The sequence below is a fragment of the Arvicanthis niloticus genome, chromosome 5 (assembly GCF_011762505.2).
Source record: "Arvicanthis niloticus isolate mArvNil1 chromosome 5, mArvNil1.pat.X, whole genome shotgun sequence".
Classification (NCBI taxonomy): Eukaryota; Metazoa; Chordata; class Mammalia; order Rodentia; family Muridae; genus Arvicanthis; species Arvicanthis niloticus.
In genome coordinates this window covers 42,285,508-42,304,042 of record NC_047662.1, presented here as the reverse complement: position 1 = coordinate 42,304,042, position 18,535 = coordinate 42,285,508, and the positions used below count along the sequence as shown (strand labels likewise).

Genomic DNA, 18,535 nt, shown 5'->3' with positions numbered 1-18,535 from the left:
TGCCCAGCAGTGCTTGCTACTCTTAACTAGCGGACCCAAGCATGGCTCCCAGCTGCTTGTAATCTATGTGGTGTGGTTCCCAGCCATCCTAACTCCAGTTCTAGTAGATCCACTGCCTTGGTGGACACCAGGTCACACACATGGTGCCCAAACACATATATACACATTCTCATATTCTCATTCTCTCTCTCTCTCTCTCTCTCTCTCTCTCTCTCTCTCTCTCTCTCTCTCTCTCCCCACACACACACAGAGAGAGACTCTAAAGAAAAAAAGCCCTCTAATATCCAAAGAGGAATATATTATTTACTTTCATTCTTCAAAACCTAACTGAATGAAAAATACTTCTCAACAAGGAAAGGAAAGTATACTCTTTCCTCAGAACAGTTTTGCAGGACACAAACTACAGATGGTGTTCATTACTGCCAGGGCTGGTTGTCATAAAACCATCCCCTTTTGTGTCCTCATTAAGAAGAGCATGCACTAAAATGTTCTGCAGAGTCTTTCTGGGGCCCTTCATCTTTCTCTCAGCTTTGGCCATTGCTTTTCCAAAATGAGAATTTCCAATGTACTCTTCTCTCTAACTTGTCTTCAGCCCCAGGCCTGTGCTTCAACCCCACACATTCACAAGCACTCAATGATCTGATTCCTTAAATTGGAGGAAAATGGGAAAAGAACATTAAAGCTGACAGGGCATGGCAGCTCATGCTGGCAGCCCCGGCACTGAAGCAGGACTGCTGAGCTCAAGGCCAATCTCAGCCACACACAACCTGGAGCTAAGGAAAGAATAGAATGGACCCAATCATTTCTTTTTTTGTTTGTTTGTTTTTTTGTTTTTTTTTTTTTTTTCAAGACAGGGTTTTTCTGTGTAGCCCTGGCTAGTCTCGAACTCACAGAGGTCCACCTACCTGGACTCCCACGGTCCAGCCCAGGACCCAATCTTTTTGTCATGGAGAAAAGCGACAAGAAAAAGTAACAAGACAGTCAACTGATAAATGCCAACAATTAGTAAACCCAAAAGCTAGTTTCAAAACCCCATTGCTCAAAGACAAAAGCCCTGTCTTTAAGACGCAGCACCCCCTAGGTCAAGAAGGCACTGGGGTTGTGGAGGTCTCCGGTAGCTTGTGAAGTGCATCCTGAACTCCTCCAGGAAGGAGGACACCATCTGCCTCACCTGGGCGCTGGCCTGACCATGCTCCTGGATATCATGCATGAGCTGTAGTCCTCCTCCTTCTGCCAACAGCTTGCAGTATTTGCTAGCTAAAAGGAAAAAAAAAAAAAAAAAAAAGAGAGAGACACTCCATGGACAACTGGCATTTTAAATGTTCATTCATAATTCACCACACTCACATGAAAAAAAGATCAAAATCTTTGCAGCCCAGGAATTAGCAGGTAAAAATGGGTCAATTCCATAGTAATTAGATATGGTAAAACCATGATGGTCATTGTAGTGTGCTTTTTCTAGACAACTCTATGTCACACATCTTTAGGTCTAGCCTTGAGGAAAAGGAACACACCAGAGCTGGAGAAATGTCTCAGCAGTTTTAACAGTACTTAACTGATCCAAAGGAAATTCTAATCCACCAGACTCCAAACTTACTGCCAGAAATCCACCCATAGTTAAGGTGGATTTCTGGCAGTAAGATAAAGGCCAGCACTTCTCAGGACCTTGTGAAACTGTTCTACCAAAAGGAACCACTTCCCCTATCTTTGGCAGAAAGGACCTATGGCTAACTGTGGTGCCTATTAGCAAATCAAAGCTCATGCTGGGCTCCAGGATCACAAATACCTGTTACACATTTCAAAGTCCTAACCTTCTCACCTCCCTACCCTAAACTCCCTCCAGCTCATGAGCTTCCCTCGATGCCCATTCTCCTTATAAGGACCCTACTCTGGGACAGCCCTGACCATGTCCAGTCTACTTTCTCTCTCTGCTAGAGACTCCTCCAGATGCCTCTGGCTGTTCTCTCTTATATCTACAATAGAACCACGCCCCCACCCCCTAACATACCATGGAATAGTCACGTCACCAGTTTATACAGTTCCCAGCACCCACATGGCAGTTCACAACCATCTGTAATTCTAGTTCCAGGAAATCCAACATCCTCTTTCTGGCCTCCATAGGTTCCTGCATGCATGTGGTACACTCAGGTACACACATGTACATAAATATTCTAAATGTTCAACTGAATGGATATAAAGTTCTCAGCTATTTCTCCATCACCATGCCTGTCTGCTTTCTGCCATGATGCTTATGGAATAACCCTCTAAGACTGTAAGCAAGCCCCCAGTTAAATGCTTTCTTTTATAAGGGTGTTTCTTCACAGCAGTAGAACAGTGAGACGAAGACAGATGGGTTCTGGGGATCCAACTCAGGCTGTAAGCCTTGTTCAGCAAGTGCTTTTACCTTTGACCCAGGAAAGATCTTTTCTTTTTTTGGGGGGGGGGGTGGATTGGTGAGTTTTGTTTTAGAGACAGGGTTTCCCTGTGTAGCCCTGGCTTTCCTGGAAATTACTGTTTAGACCAGGCTGACCTCAAACTCAGGAGAGATTCACCTGCCTCTGCCTCGTTAAGTGCTGAAATCAAAGGTGTGTGCCACCACCACCTGGCTTGTTTGTTTGTTTGGTAGGACACTTTCTTAAAATCAACTCTAAACTCATCATTAGGATATCAGTTGGAAAGCCCCTGCTCTGCATGCACATTGAATACATACGGTTTTTACTGCAAACATGATGTATGGCCCACAGTGCCCAACGCTGAACTTCTGGCTGAGAGAAGTTGACAAGGAGTGGGGAAAATGCTTTCAAAGATCTACAAAGATACAAAGATGTCAATTTAGGACTCTAGGATAGAAAAAGGTTTCAGTACTTTCCCTCTATTCTGCAGAGGCAGATGTACCATGCATTCTGTATTGCACTGGCTGATTTTGTGTGTCAGTTTGACACAAGCTAGAGCCATCAGAAAGAAAGGAGCCTCAGCTGAGAAAATGCCTCCCTGAGATCCACTTGTGAGGCACCTTCTTAACTAGTGATCAGTGGGGGAGAGCCCATCCCATTGTGGGTGGAGCCATCCCTGGGCTGGTGGTCCAGGACTCTATAAGAAATCAAGCTGAGCAAGCCATGGGGAGGCCAGTAAGCAGCACCTTCCATGGCCCCTACATCAGCTTCTGCCTCCAGGATCCTGGCCTGCTGGAGTTCCTGTCCTGGCTTCCTTCTTTGATGAACAGCAATGTAGAATTGTAATAAACCAAATAAACTCTTTCCTCCCCAACCTGCTTTTTGGTGATGGTGTTTTCTTCACAGCAATAGAAACCATAACTAAGACAGGGAGGAACAACTGCAAATTGTCTCCCTTCATAAGGAAAACCGAGTCTTAAAGCTTTTAGAATACCAAGAGGAACCACAGGATCTGAACATGAGGCCACTTGACATAACACCTTATCGCTGCATCACTGCAGAGTACTCAAAAGAGCAAGACTGAAGCACTAAATACTTTAAAATTACCTGTAAGTCACCAATGCTGACATGTCACACCGTGAACTTGGCCAATTCTGGATGGTTAAGTGCTGCAATCCAAAAGAGAGGGAGAAACCAAGCATAGTATGTGCTATTGTTTAATTCTATTACTTAAAAAATAACCACAACAGGCCATTTCATATTGCTTATAATTATTCCTAGTTGAACATTTTTAAATGGGACTGACTTTTTAAAACTTAAATATACCATTTTGCCAAATCAACTAGTTAGAATTTCTTAACTTTATGTGGAAAAAAATTACAGCGAAAGGATGGGCTGTAAGAGCTCAGAGACAGAATGTTTACCTAGTTTGTGAAGCCTTGAGATCAATCAGTGTCTAGTACCATGAGAGAAGTAAAGTAACGAGGGGACAGGAAGATGACCAGGTAAGCACTTGCTGATTTTGCAGAAGACCCAGATTCTGTCTTCAGAACCCACATGGTTGCTCACAATTATCTGAAATTCCAGTTCCAGGTGATCTATACCTGCTTTTGGCCTCCAAGGGCACCAGACACATGTGTTATGTACAGAAAGACAAGACATATGAGCAAACACCAATATACATTTAAAAAAAAAAAAAAAAAGCAGAGCTGAAGAGATGGCTCAGCAGGTTAAGAGCTCTGGCTGCTCTGCCAGAGGACCTACACTCAACACCCAGCACCCATACAGTGGCTCACAACCACCTGTAACTACATTCCCAGGCAATCTGATTTCCTCTTCTGGCCTTTACAGACACTACACATGGTACAGAGATACATGTAGGCAAAACATCCAAACACATAACATAAAAGGTAAAAGAAATCTTTTAAACACAGAAAGACCCCCTTTTAGACATAGTAATTGATTGTGCACTTATCTGTACACTTTCCTTAAATCTTTTTATTTTCTTTTGTTTTTCCCTAGATGTCCTGAAATTCACTCTGTAGACCAGGCTGCTCTCAAACTCACTGCCTCCTAAGTGCTGGGACTAAAGTTATGTGCCACCACCAACCAGCCTCTTAATTCTTCTAGGGTAGGAAAATAGGACTGCCAGGAGTTCCAGGTCAGCTTGGGCTACAGATTGAGGCCATGTTTGAACAAACACATAACAAAATCACCAGGGATCTGGCTGAAAGGCTCAAATGAGTGGCTTAGGTTTCTGCTGACCTTCCCAAAAAGGTTCTGGCCAGGCAAACCTGATGAGCAGTTAAGGGTGGGAGAACCATACTAAACAGGATATCTAAAGGCTCCCTGTTGAGGCAATCCTGTCCCTACTTTCTTTCTTTACTGGGCTTTCTGAATCTTTCCATGTTGTTTCCATGCAAACAGCAGAAAGACACCTAATCCATACCTCTCCAACCCGAAGCCAAGCTGATATTCTCCACTCATCACACATCTCACTGGCTCCCAGGAAAACATGAAAATACAAACGTTTGGGTGCTAGAAAAATGGCTCAGCATTTAAAAGAGCACTTGCTGCTTTTGTAGGGGTCCAAAGATTGGTTCCCAGAAGCACTCTGGGCAGCTCACTTCTGCCCCCAATTCTAACACCCAATGCTGTCTTCTGGCTTTTACAAGCACTTGCATAAAGGCAGTATTCACACATAGGCACACACACACACTTAAAAAAATACAAAACTTTGAAACTATCATAGCTAGGCATGGTAGCTCACACTGGTAATCCAAAAGCCCAGCAGTGAGTCCGAGGCAGGAGAATCACCATGCATCTAAGTAGAGTCTGAGCTACACAAAGAAACTCATTTCAAAAACAAGCAAAACAAAACCCAAACAGAAAAGCTAAGAAACTATTGCTAAAAACATTTAAGGGGACTAGTGGCAAAATTCAGTAGATGCCAAATTTTTCTAAAACTCATGACCAAGAAAAATAAGTTGTCTAAGAAAGAAATCTCTGGATTCTGTAAAGAATGATTCCTGTACCAAGTACCGGAGAAGATCGCTTCTTTGCAGGTCACGGGCTAGCCAGTGCTGTCGGTCACATGTCAGGTGGGCTATTACACCCCCAGCCAAGAAGCTCACTTCTATGTTGCTGCTGTGGAGCAAACTGATGATGTGTTCCATCAAATCTTCTGTCACCAGCTTGGGAGAGAGCTCTCTGACTTCAGCTACATTGTTCTATAGGGCAGAAGGGCAGAGCACAGCAGGACAGGAAAAGGATGAGGAACTGGCACCCTCCCAGGTGTTCCCTTTACACACAGCAGCCCCAGCACTTAACCCTGCTCCTTCCCTCCCAACTTGGCCTATCATCCAAATCCTGCCTCATTCTGATGACCATGACCATCAATAGCAAAGTGCAGAGTATAGCACTTACTAAGTGCTAGGCACAGTATGAGGAATAAAAATAGCTTCATCTGTATTATCTCTCAGTTAATATTCAATCCTGCAAAGAAACTTGACCAGAGAACAAGACGAACCTGTCAGGTTTACATTGCTAGTAACTGCTTGAACTAGGAGTTCAGATCTAGGCCTAACCAGATACTTAACACTGCTGGGGTTAGTTCAATTTTACACTACTTTGTAATTTAAAAACAAAAACTGTCCTGTTGTCTTTAACAGATTGCATTCATTTTCTATGCTGTGTACTAAGTTACTACAAACTTACTGGCTTAAAATACTGTTTTTACTACTTCACAGCTCCTGTGGGCAAGACTTAGCTTGGGTCTCTACAGTGAGATCTCACATGGTCACATCCTTATCCAGAGGCTCCAGTGAGGCAAATCTACTTCCAGCCTCACTCAGAATTCATTTCCACAGGACTGAGAATTCAGTTTCCTGTTCAACTCTTAAAGGATATCTGGCCAGGCAATGGTGGCACACGCCTTTAATCCCAGCATTTGGAAGGCAGAGGCAGGCAGATTTCTGAGTTTGAGGCCAGCCTGGTCTACAGAGTGAGTTCCAGGACAGCCAGGACTACACAGAGAAACCCTGTCACGAAAAACCAAAAGATGTCTGAAGTTCCTTGAAATGTGGATGCCCTTCTCCAAGCACATACTTGCTGACATTCTGAGGCAGTGGAGACTCTGTGGATTTGTATATGATGTGACATCCTTATCAGAGTTGCCACAATCTATTGATTAGAAAGAAAGAAGTAGCAGGACCTGCTCATACTGGAGGGGAGAGGTTTGCCAGGAGAAGATCTAAGCTCTGGAAGCCTCACTCATTAGGTGCTGTGTATTCAGAAGCACAGAGGCTTGGAGGGGTGAAGTGAACCATTATAAAAAGTAAAGTTAGCACTTGAATTCCTTCAGTCCTCTGGGCCAGCAATTGGCCTGTTTCTGAGATCCAAGTCTTTCCCTAACCAGCTGAGCCACTTGGTCGTAATACATTAGTTCCCAACAAAGAGACACAAGTTCAACCATTAGCATCACTGATTATCAAAAGCTCTGGTAAGTCTTTAGCAGTCTACCAGGCCCCCAGAAGGACAAAAGGACTATCTGTTACACTAGCAGATAAGATGTTCCCCATCTAAGACAGATGAGGCTCCTGGTCAAATTTCTAAGATAATTTTCTACTGCTTTTCTTTTTTCCACCTTTTCTACAAATTCCCTAGTCTTCTAGCCACTCCTGTAAACAATTTCTAAACTGTAGATCTTGATCTTGATCAAGAGGCAGTATAGACATATGATTTTAGAAATTTCTGAAAAATAACTGGAGCCAGGCTGCCTGCAGTTGCTTTTTGTTCTGCCTCTTAGCAACAAGGCAAGATAAACGGTTCCTGCCTGTACACTGTGGACAGAGTACAATCAGAGATAAACGGTTCCTGCCTGTACACTGTGGACAGAGTACAATCAGAGATAAACAAACAGTTCCTGCCTGTACACTGTGGACAGAGTACAATCAGAACACACAGTTTTGCTTAGCATTGAAATCATTGCTTTCTGATATTTCTTAGCAATGGGATTCTGCTGCTCCTCCCACGAGGGACAACCATTGCCCTTAACCTCAGCGGGATCTTATCAACTGCTTTGGCTGATATTAGTAAACAGGATACAAGCAAAGGCTAGGAAAGTTTGGCAGGTGGGGACTTGCCCTCCATGGCCACTCAGAGATCACTGTAAGCCACAAGACTCACTGTGTCAACTCTCTGACAGCAGAATCAGATCAGCCTAGATATTTCAGCCTACAGTTACACAAATCTCTCCTTCAAGTCCAGCACAACTGTAGACACCAGCTGAGCTCAAATTACAGGCCCACTTGTTCTTGAGGGAAGAGGGGTGTGTGTGTATGTGAAGTGCACACATGTGTGGGAGAGGTGTGTGTGTGTGAAGTGCACACATGTGTGGGAGAGGTGTGTGTGTATGAAATGTACATGTGTGTGGGAGAGGTGTATGTGTCAAGTGCACACATGTGTGTGGGTTGTGTGTGTGTGTATGAAATGCACATGTGTGTGGAAGCCCAGTACCAGGATTACAGAGCACATTCAGCTCTCTACCTGGGTGCTGGGGATCTACGTTCAGGTTCTTGTACTTGCACCGGAAGCACTATACCAACTAAGCTGTTTCCTAGCCTCTCTCATTTGGTTGGTTTGACTTCTGAGTCAGGATCTTGCTATGTAGCCCAGCCAGGCCTCAGACTTGTTAGCCTCCCTGGAACTGGAATTACAGCTGGGTACAATACCCACCATCTACAGAGCTTTCAGTAAATAAGACAGCTACTATTACTTCTTTAACTTTTGATTTTACTTGGAGTGTGTCTGTATACCATGTGCGTGTAGTGCCCACAGAGGCCAGGAGAGGACACTGGATCCCCTAGGACTGGAGTTACATGATTGTGAGCTGCTATGTGGGTGCTAGAAATCAAACCCAGGTCCTCTAGAAGAGCAACTAGTACTCTTAATCACAAAGCTATCTCTCCAGCTCCAGACAACTATTATTTTAAGCCACTAAGATGTAGGTTGTTCACAGCAACAGAATTACTGTATGAAGGTATCTGTTTGCTCAGAATGTAATGGAAATTAAATGAATCTATGCATTTAAACTGATTACACCAGTGCCCAACACAAAGTAGGTGCTGTATAAGTATTAGTTTTAATTAAAATTAAAGAATTCACCTTACCAAAAGACCAAGTACTTTGCTTTGTATTGTACATATTGAAAACATCTGTAAAAAAGAACACTCAGGTTACTTTATCATGAAGAAAAGAACTTTATAACAAAACTCAACCCCACCTTCCTACCTGTAAAACCTGGATGATGGTTGCTAATCCTTCATTTTCAATAAAGTACTTGCAGGCCAATGGACACTCATCTGTAAGATTCCAAAGTGCTTTCAGAGTAAACAAGAAGGTGACGTCATCTAAATTCTCAGCCATCTTCTGTCTGATGATTGTTAGAAGTTCCTAAAAGCCAAAGAGACAGAGAGTTAAACCAATTCACTTCTGTGTGTAAGAATGGGAAGGAGTCCTAAAAGTGGGAGCCAGCAATACATACAGCTGGGTTCATAGAGTGCTTATAGCATGCATGAAGCCTTTCAGTTCTAGCCCCAGCCTGGCCACAGACACCTGTCCCAGACATACGTAAAGTAAATCTCACATTTCGAGACAGGGTCTCACAGGTAACCCTAGCTATCCTAGAACTCACTATGTAGACCAGGGTGGCCTTGGACTCACAAAGAATTCCATTTCTGGCCTCCAGTGCTCGGATTAAAGTCTTGTACTACCACACTGTTGTAGTAATTATTTAAAAATGGCCTCTGGTCAAGACTATCTAAGCTGCAGCGTCTCTGCCTAGCTCAGCCACGTGGCCAGAGGCCATGTGCATGCCGCAGCTAGAAACGGCCAGCTAGAAACACCAGCACTGCCAATCTTCCACACTGTCTGTGCAAGGCTGGGCAGTGCCTGGACCATCCCTCCAACCACACAGGCTTGGTACAGATGAGACTCTAATGTATAGATTATCCAAAGGCTTATATATTTAGCAATGATCAATAACATGATACTCTTACAATCAGAGGTGTAACCCAATACCTAACCTAGATATACCAACTACCTTTGACTGCTAGAGACAAGCGAACATCAGCCTCCATGTCCACTTCTCTCTGGCTCCCCTTAGCTCCTCCCCTTTCTTGTCTTCTCTCCTTTACTCCTCCCACCTTAGCTCCTCCTACACCACACCTGGCTAGCTCAGTGAATAAAAACACTTCCCTCCTTCCTTCTTTCTGGTATTTGTTTGTTTTGAGACAGGGTTTCTCTGTGTAGCCCTGGCTGTCCTGGAACTTGCTCTGTAGATCAGGCTGGCCTCCAACTCATAGAGATCTGCCTGCCTGTGCCTCCCAAGTGCCCTGATTCAAGGCATTTACCATCACTGCCCAGCAGGGAAGATTACTTCTTAAGGCTGGAGGCACATGACTTTAATCCCAGCAAAGAAAGGCAGAGTTTCAGGCCAAACTGGTTTACATATCAACTTCCAAGCCTGCCAAAGCTACACAGTGAGACCATATCTCAAAGGGGGGTGGGAGGGCAAAAAAAGAAGTACTTCTTGTGGTGAAAAGGAAGCCAGGGATATGTTTAGTGGGGCTGTGATATGGTGTGGGGGAAGGGGGTGCCTCTGCCGGCCCATGCTGAGGCATCCCTTCCCCCTGAGGTAACAGTTACATATATAGCATACTGGTATACTATACCTGTATAGTATAGAACAGAGTTCATTTAGGGCATAGAGTTGAGGGGGTAGTAGAGACAGAGAAAGGGAGGGAGGGAGAAAGAGGGAAGGAGGGAGAGAGAGATGACAGAGAGAAAAGAGGGTAAAAGAGCAAGAGAACAAGACAGGGAGGAAGGCGCAAGCAACCCCTTTTATACTGAGTTCGGCATACCTGGCTACTGCCAGGTAACTGTGGGGCAGAGCCTAGAAGAAATGCTAACATTTCTTTTTTGTTTGGTTGTTTTTGTTTTGTTTGTTTGTTTGTTTGTTTCTGAGACAGGGTTTCTCTGTGTAGCCCTGGCTGTCTTAGAAACTCACTCTGTAGACCAGGCTGGCCTCAAACTCAGAAATCCAACTGCCTCTGCCTCCCAAGTGCCGGGATTAAAGGTGGGCGCCACCACTGCCCAGGTTAATTACAGTTTTATTTATTGTAGGAGTGCATACATGTACTCGTGCAAGTACATGTGCGTATCTGTGTATGAGAATGCATGTGCTACTGTGTATGTATGGAGGTCAGAGGACAACTTAGAGAAATTGGTTCTCTCCTACCACATGGGACCAGAGGTCAAATGCATGTTGCAAGGTGCCTTTACCCACTTTGTCATTTCACCAGCCTGCTAAAGTGTCAGGAGGCAATTGCTCCATCTAGCAATAATCCAGTTTTCCCAAGTGAATATGCTACACAGACTGCTAGTTCCTATTCTCCTCAACATTAAGGTGCCATATTTTCACTCTCCTAGATTATGATTTTATTATTATTCAAGAAAGTGCCATTTGCCAGGCAGTGGTGGCATACACCTTTAATCCTAGCACTCAGGAGGCAGAAGTAGGTAGACCTCTATGAGTTCAAAGCCAGCCTGGTATACAAAGTGAGTTCCAGGCTAGCCAGGAAAATCTTGTCTCAAACTCCCAACTCCCCTGAAAAAGTGCTTCATCTGATTCATGTCCAGGTGAATCTGACCCTCAATTTTGTCTTTCTCACTTAAACACTCTGTTGCATTTCACATAATGCACTCGTCTTTACTTAGTGCAGAACAAAATGGTTTAAAAACTGCATTCATAAATTTCTTAAAGTTATTGAAGGTCAAGGATATAGCTCAGCAGTACAAGGCCATGGGATGAATGCCCAGCAAGCAGGGTAGGGCAGGAGCAGTGATCACCTCAGCTTAGCAGCTCACCTTGACTGCCATAAGGAGCTCTTCCTGAAGTTCTTCAGTCTCCTCAGGTGAGAGCTGAAAGCAAACAGAAGGCCCAAGTGAAATGCCAAAGCTCTCCCAAGTCTAGGAAGGGGTGCAAACGGTGACGCCAGCACCCGCTTACCTTCAGGGCTAGGATGGAGGTGATGCTCACTGCCATTGCCTGCATCTTGGGGTTCTCACGCCTGCACACCCACCTCAGAATAAGCTTGGCAGCATCAAACCTGAAAGGCAGAACATATTTTTCTCACAATCAGGTAAAGTTTACAAAATTATAAGTAACAAGTGAAAATAAATCCTGTATGCTCTTTTCGAAGATTCTGTACACAGTTAAAGGCTGACAGCAGAGGGGCTCCTGAGTCCAACTCCTCCCTGAGTTAAATGCTTACAGAAGAGGGCCTCAGAGGGCCCCATCCCTTAGAACCTATCCAGTGAATGGCTTATAGCAGAGGGAAGGATACTTTCTTCAGTGGTGTGGCCTCTGCTAAGCTGCCCATGCCCCTCCCTATAAATAAACCCCTCACCTGTAAGTATTCCTAATCAAATCAAATTAACTGGTTCATACAAAGACATGAAGGGTGACTAGTTGTGAAGAGAAAGAGGCTTAGGATAGAAGGGGAACAAGAGAACACTGGAAAGTAAGTATGACTGAAATACATTATACAGGTATGAAAATACCATAATGAAATCCAGTATTGGCAGGTGGTGGTGGCGCATGCCTTTAATCCCGGCACTTGGGAGGCAGAGGCAAGCGGATTTCTGAGTTCGAGGCCAGCCTGGTCTACAGAGAGTTCCAGGACAGCCAGGATTACACAGAGAAACCCTGTCTCAAAAACAACAACAACAACAAAAAGAAATCCAGTATTGTGTACAACATATGCTAAAAAAAAAAAAGATAAAAATAAAAGAAGATGTCTAAAGCCTTAGCAATGAAAATAAGAACGTTTCAGGGGCTGGAGAGATGGCTCAGTGGTTAAGAACACAGACTGCTCTTCCAGAGGTCCTGAGTTCAATTCCCAGCAACCACATGGTGGCTCACAACCATCTGTAACAGATTCTGGTGTATCTGAAGGCAGCTTCAGTGTATTCATATACATTAAATAAATAAAATCTTGAAAAAAAAAGAAAATAACATTTCAGAGAGAGCCCAAGAGAAGTGCATTCCAATGAGAATGTGAATAAAATATGGGATGGGCAGTCCAGAAAAAGTTCATTTTGAGGGGATTCTATACTTTGAAAAGACTGAAGAAAAACAAAGCAATTTGTAATTTATAAGTTGAGTTGTAAATAGCACCACAACACTGCAGGAACAAAATGACCCATCTTTAGTGGCTCACTCCAATCTGCACACAGTCTAGGCTTCACTGTTCTGCCCTTTGGCAACAGTCCTCAAACTTAAGCTCATGTATTTGGAGGATTCCAAAAGCCTCAATAGAAACAGCTATGTGACATCTAGAAGGACTATCTCAAAAAATGTGAATAACTTAGAAAATGAGAACAAAGTAAGTTCTCTATAATTCTTTAAAGTACTGTTATATTCCTATCTAATCTGCTTTAAAAAGTCATTATTTTACAAAAGAAGAGGTTCTGTAGAAAGAGGGGAGGGCTAGAAGGAGCTTGGTGTTTCCTACCCCCACTGGAATCCCTTGGATTTGTGTAACCAGGATGCCACCAGTCACTCTGGGAAAGAGGCTCAAGGAAACCTTCTCCCTAACACCTTACCTCAGCCTTAACCAGGCAGGCCCCTATCTATTACACTAATAACCAAAAGCCAGCACTACACCAGTGACACTGGCCTGAACTCAGTCAGATGATGTTCTGTCTTTACTTGCCTGTCAAACGGAACATCCACAAGAATCCTGGAACTGGTTAAGGAGAGAAGGCAATTCTTCTGTAACTTTTAGGAAACAAAGGACAAACATTCATAAGCAAATGTGATACTCCATTCCAAAGGCAGGTTAAGACATGTGGCTGGGGCCAGGTGAGATGACTCAATGGTTAAAAGAGCACCCAGTGTGCTTTCAGAGAATCAGGGACCAATTTTCAGCACCCAGATATTAGCTCATGACTGTCTGTAACGACTGTCTGTAACTCCAAGATCTGACATCCTCACACAGACATACATGCAGGCAAAATACAAAAGCTCTGCACGCGCATGCACGCACACACACACACACACACACTAGGTGGCTGAGATGACCAATGAGCCTGAGAGCTCATTATTTATGTAGTCTTCTCCAAGAGTTTAATTTTCTCTTACAATTAATTGTTGTCATGTATATTGTCATGTCATGACTTTTAAAGACCAACTCCTATTTTTAAACCTGGAGATTAACCTAAGGTTATCAGGATGGTGGCAGGTGCCTTTACCTTGAAACCTATTACATAGCCATTGCCACAAATAGGATTTAAATGTAATCTTGTTGCCCACTCTTTTAGCATGTTTTGCTTAACTCATGTTTTTCAGATTCACCCTATGTTTCATTCAGCAGTAGTTCACTTCTTTCTTGTCAGACAGGATTCCTTTTTTAAAAAAATATGTTACATTGCCGGGCAGTAACAGTGCACAACTTTAAAAAGAAAGCACTTTTTCTGAGTGCTTTCCCAGCACTCAGAAAGTAGAAGCAGGTGGATCTCTCTGAGTTGAAAGCCAGCCAGGTCTACAGAGAGAGCTCTAGGACAGCCAGAAGAGAGAAGGAAACCCTAAGACAAACCTCATGCATGCCTAGCATGCTCGTTCCACTGAGCCAAATTCCCAGCACAAGAACTTTTAGTGTTGATGGGTTTGGTTTTTCTTGCTGGATCTGGAAACCAGGACCTTGGCCTTACATATGCTAGCCAAGTCCTCTTTTCACTGAGCTATGTATGTCCCCACCCCCGAAAAAGAAACATTCTTTGATTACTAAAGGAAAAAGTCTGTACAGAGAGAATGTGTGTGAGCTGGAGAGAAAGTGTGTGAGCGTGCACACATGGGCATGCACATGTACGGGGATCAGAAAGCAATTTATGGAAGGTAGTTTCTCCTTCCTTCATGTGAGTCTCAAGAATCAAATTTAGGTCTTAAGGTTTGGCACTTTTACCTCCTAAACCATCTTCTTGGCCCCAACTCAACTTTTTCCCCCCTGGGGTTTTTGTTTGTTAGAGAAAGGGTCTCATGTAGCCTTGGCTGACCTTGACCTGAACACCTGATCCTACAGCTTCCACCTCCCACAGGCTGGGATTATAGGTAACCACCATCACACCTCGCCTGATATGTTAATAGATGTTTCTTAGCAAATTTTTATATTTTGGGTTTTTCCAGACAGGGTTTCTCTGTGTAGCTCTGGCTGTCCTGGAACTCACTCTGCAGGCCAGGCTGGCCTCGAACTCAGAAGTCTGCCTGCCTCTGCCTCTCGGGTACTGGGATTAGAGGCGTGCGCCACCAATCCCTTTTAGCTTCATTTTTTATCCATATTTTCTACTTCTTTCTATAACATTAAGTCCTATTTTATCCTTAAACACTGCAATTCAATAATACATATATTCATACATGTGTTCTAAGGTTAAAAATCAGTCAAATATTTAATTTGAATTACCTGTTGGTAGTCGGGGAAATTTTTCGTTGCTTTGAAAAGTAGATAGGTGATCTCTGACAACAGACGAACAGGCATTCCCCTGGCCAGGCCCTGGTGTGTAAGATTAAGGGCACAAGCACTGGCTGTGAATTGAACTGGCAGATCCAATGGATGATTCCTCATTCCTATAGCCACAAGCTGAAGAGAAATTTCTTTTTAGTGGGATTCAACTCTAGGGCCTTAGTGTACTTCACAGGCGCAGCAGAGGGACTGAGCAGCCTGTGCCCATGGGAAAAGCTGGCAAGAGCTCAGAGCTAGAACACGTGGCAGCTCACTGCATCCAGGAGCCACCTTCCCAGAGTGGGCTAAGGTCAGAGGATAGGCCAGGCCCAGCCCAGCATGGCAGGGCATGAGGGCCTGCATCTACATTGGTTCTTGTGGGTGAAAGCCTGCAACAGGAAAGAGTCCAGTGGAGAGAGGGACCTAGCCAGGAGGGACAGAGCCAGGAGCCAGCAGCCTGCACAACTTGCTAGCTGAGCAGCAGAGAGACTTGGTAGACTCCAGCTATAGACACTGTGGAGCTCCACAGTGAGGATTAGGGGAGGGGTGAAAGGTCAACTGACTTGGGAACTGCTTAAGGAAAGAGAGATTAAAAAGAAAAATATTTTCTAAAAATGAAAAATGCAATGACACAATGCATCTGGATCCCATATGATTTTGTTTCACTTATCAACATACAAATAATTTGTTTTCAGTGATAATTACAATTTTATATTTCCCTTTTAAGAGAGATACGAAGAGGGCTAGAGAGATGGCTCAGTGGTTAAGAGCACTGACTGCTCTTCCAGAGGTCCTGAGTTCAATTCCCAGCAACCACACGGTGGCTCACAACCACCTGTAATGGAACCCAATGCCCTCTTCTGGTGTGTCTGAAAACAGCTACAGTGTACTCACATACATGAAATAAATAAATCTTTAAGAGAGAGAGAGAGAGAGAGAGAGAGAGAGAGAGAGAGAAGACTTAGATAAGGAAATGACTGAAAAAAAATCCTAGCTAAGTTACAAACAATAGAACAAAATTTAGACAACCCTATGAACCATGAAGAAATTTCAGAGGAATCTAATCTAAAGCCTATAAGGGCCACTTTAAGATGAAATTACAAATGGCAGCCTATTAAATTCCTAGGAGAAAGACTTACACTGAGTTAAAAATACAGATTATATTTAATGAAGTCACCTTAGAACAATGTCACAGAATGTGTTTCATCTTACAGAATCTGAAAATTTAAAATATTCACATGTGCCAGGCAGTGGTGGCACACACCCTTAATCCCAGCACTTGGGAGGCAGAGGCAGGCAGATTTCTGAGTTTGAGGCCAGCCTGGTCTACAGAGTGAGTTCCAGGACAGCCAAGGCTACACAGAGAAACCCTGTCTCGAAAAACCAAAAAAAAAAAAAAAAAAAAAAAAAAAAAAAAATGTACATGTGTTAATACACCATACGGGTGATGGGCTTCTGCCTTGAATTCTGAAAGGAATAATTCTGAGATCACACACTTATCAGAAATGGTGGTTCTCTTGGAGATGCGTTTAGAGATTGAAGCTGATGATACTTCAACATATTTATCCATTAGAATATGAGAATATTTTAAACTTTGTGGCATAAATGCATAATTGGCATATCTCACAACACTACAGTTTAAACAATTTTAGAGAGAGATCTAACATGACCATGAAGGAAATGTTCACAGAACAGAAGAGGATAAGGAATCTCCCAGAGACAGATTAATGCTTTACTGACTTTAAATTTTTTATCTGTCAATGAGAAAGGTAGCACAGCTGCTGAAATAACACTAGATTTTAGAAAGGACTGATGAATTAGATCAGCTTTTATATGTGCAAACCTCAGAATGGAAGGCAGGAAATGTGTTGAGGAGGGGAAGAGGTTTTGTCTTTGTTTCTTTTTGTTTGTTTGTTTGTTTGTTTGTTTTTTCGAGACAGGGTTTCTCTGTGTGTCTTTGTTTCAACAGGAGAAGAAAAGCTATGGATTCCATCAAAATTAATAAAGATTAAATCTGACAGGGGATGATCTCCTAAAAGTCTCAGCAGCAGACATGAGGGAAGAAACCAAGAACAACAAAACAGAGCAAAAGGACCAGACACCAAGTAGCCAGGTGATCCTACCTCACAGACAGCCTCAAATGCAATTCCCACAACAATCTGAATCCAGAAAAATCTCTCTATGGCTAGCTAGGTCATCCAGACTCACAAACTGTCCCAGCAGGACTTCAGCCGAGCCCTGCACTGACTTTCTCATCACACAGAGACCAGACAACAAACAGCCAGCTTTCCTAGGATTTGGCCAATATCCCAATTTTCTTAGGGTCCCCAAAAGAGAACATCACCCAAAGACAGCAGAAAGCAGTTTTAAGAGAATGACACCTCATTCGCAAAAAATTAGGGTGGGTAGGTTTTGGTCATTTGGTGGGTGATGGAGGTTTGTCATTGTTTAAGGGGAGTTGTTATAAGTTGTTGATGGTATTGGTCAAGGAGGAAAGAAAGTACAGGAGGTTAGATTCAGGGCTCTCTTTTTCGCCTTTTTTCCTCTTCTTCTATCTATTGTTCCAGAAAAGGGGGGAGAAGAGATGGAAAAAGGGGGTACATAGGAATGATAGGATAAAAGGGTATATTATTGAACCTACTTTTTAAACTAGCAAGTCAAATAATTTTATACTGGTATGAAATTTTGTATATTCATATAAATTTAAGGTTATATATTTGCTATAATATGCTGCATATTTATTTCAACTCTTAAGGTATAATTAATTGAGTTATGAGCTAGTTGGGGAGCAAGCCTAGCTTAAGGCCTAGGCATTTATATAATAAAAAGGTCTCCAAGTAATCATTTGGGTACTGGGGCACAGATGGAAAAGCTTGTGGTTACATGAAACATCATTAACAATTCTCCGATCTATTTTGGTTGGTATAAGTTATTTGCTTCATTGGACTAATATCAGATTTTTCCTATTCCTAGCATTTATTCTGTAAGAAAATGAGGAGTTGCAGCAATTGCTTCAGAGTCCAAATGTAGCCATTAACTAGCTGGATGACTCTGGACCTTTATTTCTCATCTGTAACTTGAGTTATATGATCATTTCCTGAGCATCACCCAAGCTACTGTGGCAAGCATTGACAGACACAAACATCAGTCAGATTATGTCGTTTGGAGGATATTTTGAGATGGGGGGGGGGGGGTCTCATTGCAATTCTCCTGCCTCAGCCTTCTAAGAGCTAGGACTCAGATATGTTGTACAGTGAATCAGATTATGCTTGATCCCGTAGAATAAATCCTAAATTAACACTGAGAGATGGCAAACATGAAACTGAAAAGCGGCAGAGGAGAGGCACAAATGAAGGGGGCTGTGGGAATGGGGGAGGGAGAGGACAACACTGGAAGTTTTCAATTACAAAGCACATTAGACAAGTGATAGAGGCAAGAAAGAAAAGCAAATAAATAAAGAAAGAAAGAAAGAAAGAAAACACAAGATGGACAAAAGAATGGAATGAGTTGCTGAGAGAAGAGTTTAAAAGTAGAAAACATTACACTGGAAAGGTAACAATGTTCCTATTACCTTCCTGCCTA

The 18,535-nt window shown here is 43.0% G+C and overlaps 1 protein-coding gene across 1 annotated transcript in view; it reads right to left on the bottom strand.

Moving 5' to 3' along the window:
• Nucleotides 1-846: 846 nt before the first annotated feature.
• The window catches only part of Zyg11a (zyg-11 family member A, cell cycle regulator), a 33,427-nt gene continuing 15,738 nt past the window's right edge, over nucleotides 847-18,535 (bottom strand). Inside the window, exons 5-14 of the mRNA XM_034502570.2 lie at nucleotides 14,915-15,091; nucleotides 13,172-13,236; nucleotides 11,464-11,563; nucleotides 11,322-11,375; nucleotides 8,685-8,846; nucleotides 8,564-8,608; nucleotides 5,429-5,623; nucleotides 3,501-3,562; nucleotides 2,711-2,808; nucleotides 847-1,257 (exon numbers count right to left, since the gene is read on the bottom strand). Of these exons, the coding sequence (XP_034358461.1) occupies nucleotides 1,061-1,257; nucleotides 2,711-2,808; nucleotides 3,501-3,562; nucleotides 5,429-5,623; nucleotides 8,564-8,608; nucleotides 8,685-8,846; nucleotides 11,322-11,375; nucleotides 11,464-11,563; nucleotides 13,172-13,236; nucleotides 14,915-15,091 (1,155 nt within the window). The 3' untranslated portion in view covers nucleotides 847-1,060. The remainder of the gene's footprint in view (nucleotides 1,258-2,710; nucleotides 2,809-3,500; nucleotides 3,563-5,428; nucleotides 5,624-8,563; nucleotides 8,609-8,684; nucleotides 8,847-11,321; nucleotides 11,376-11,463; nucleotides 11,564-13,171; nucleotides 13,237-14,914; nucleotides 15,092-18,535) is intronic.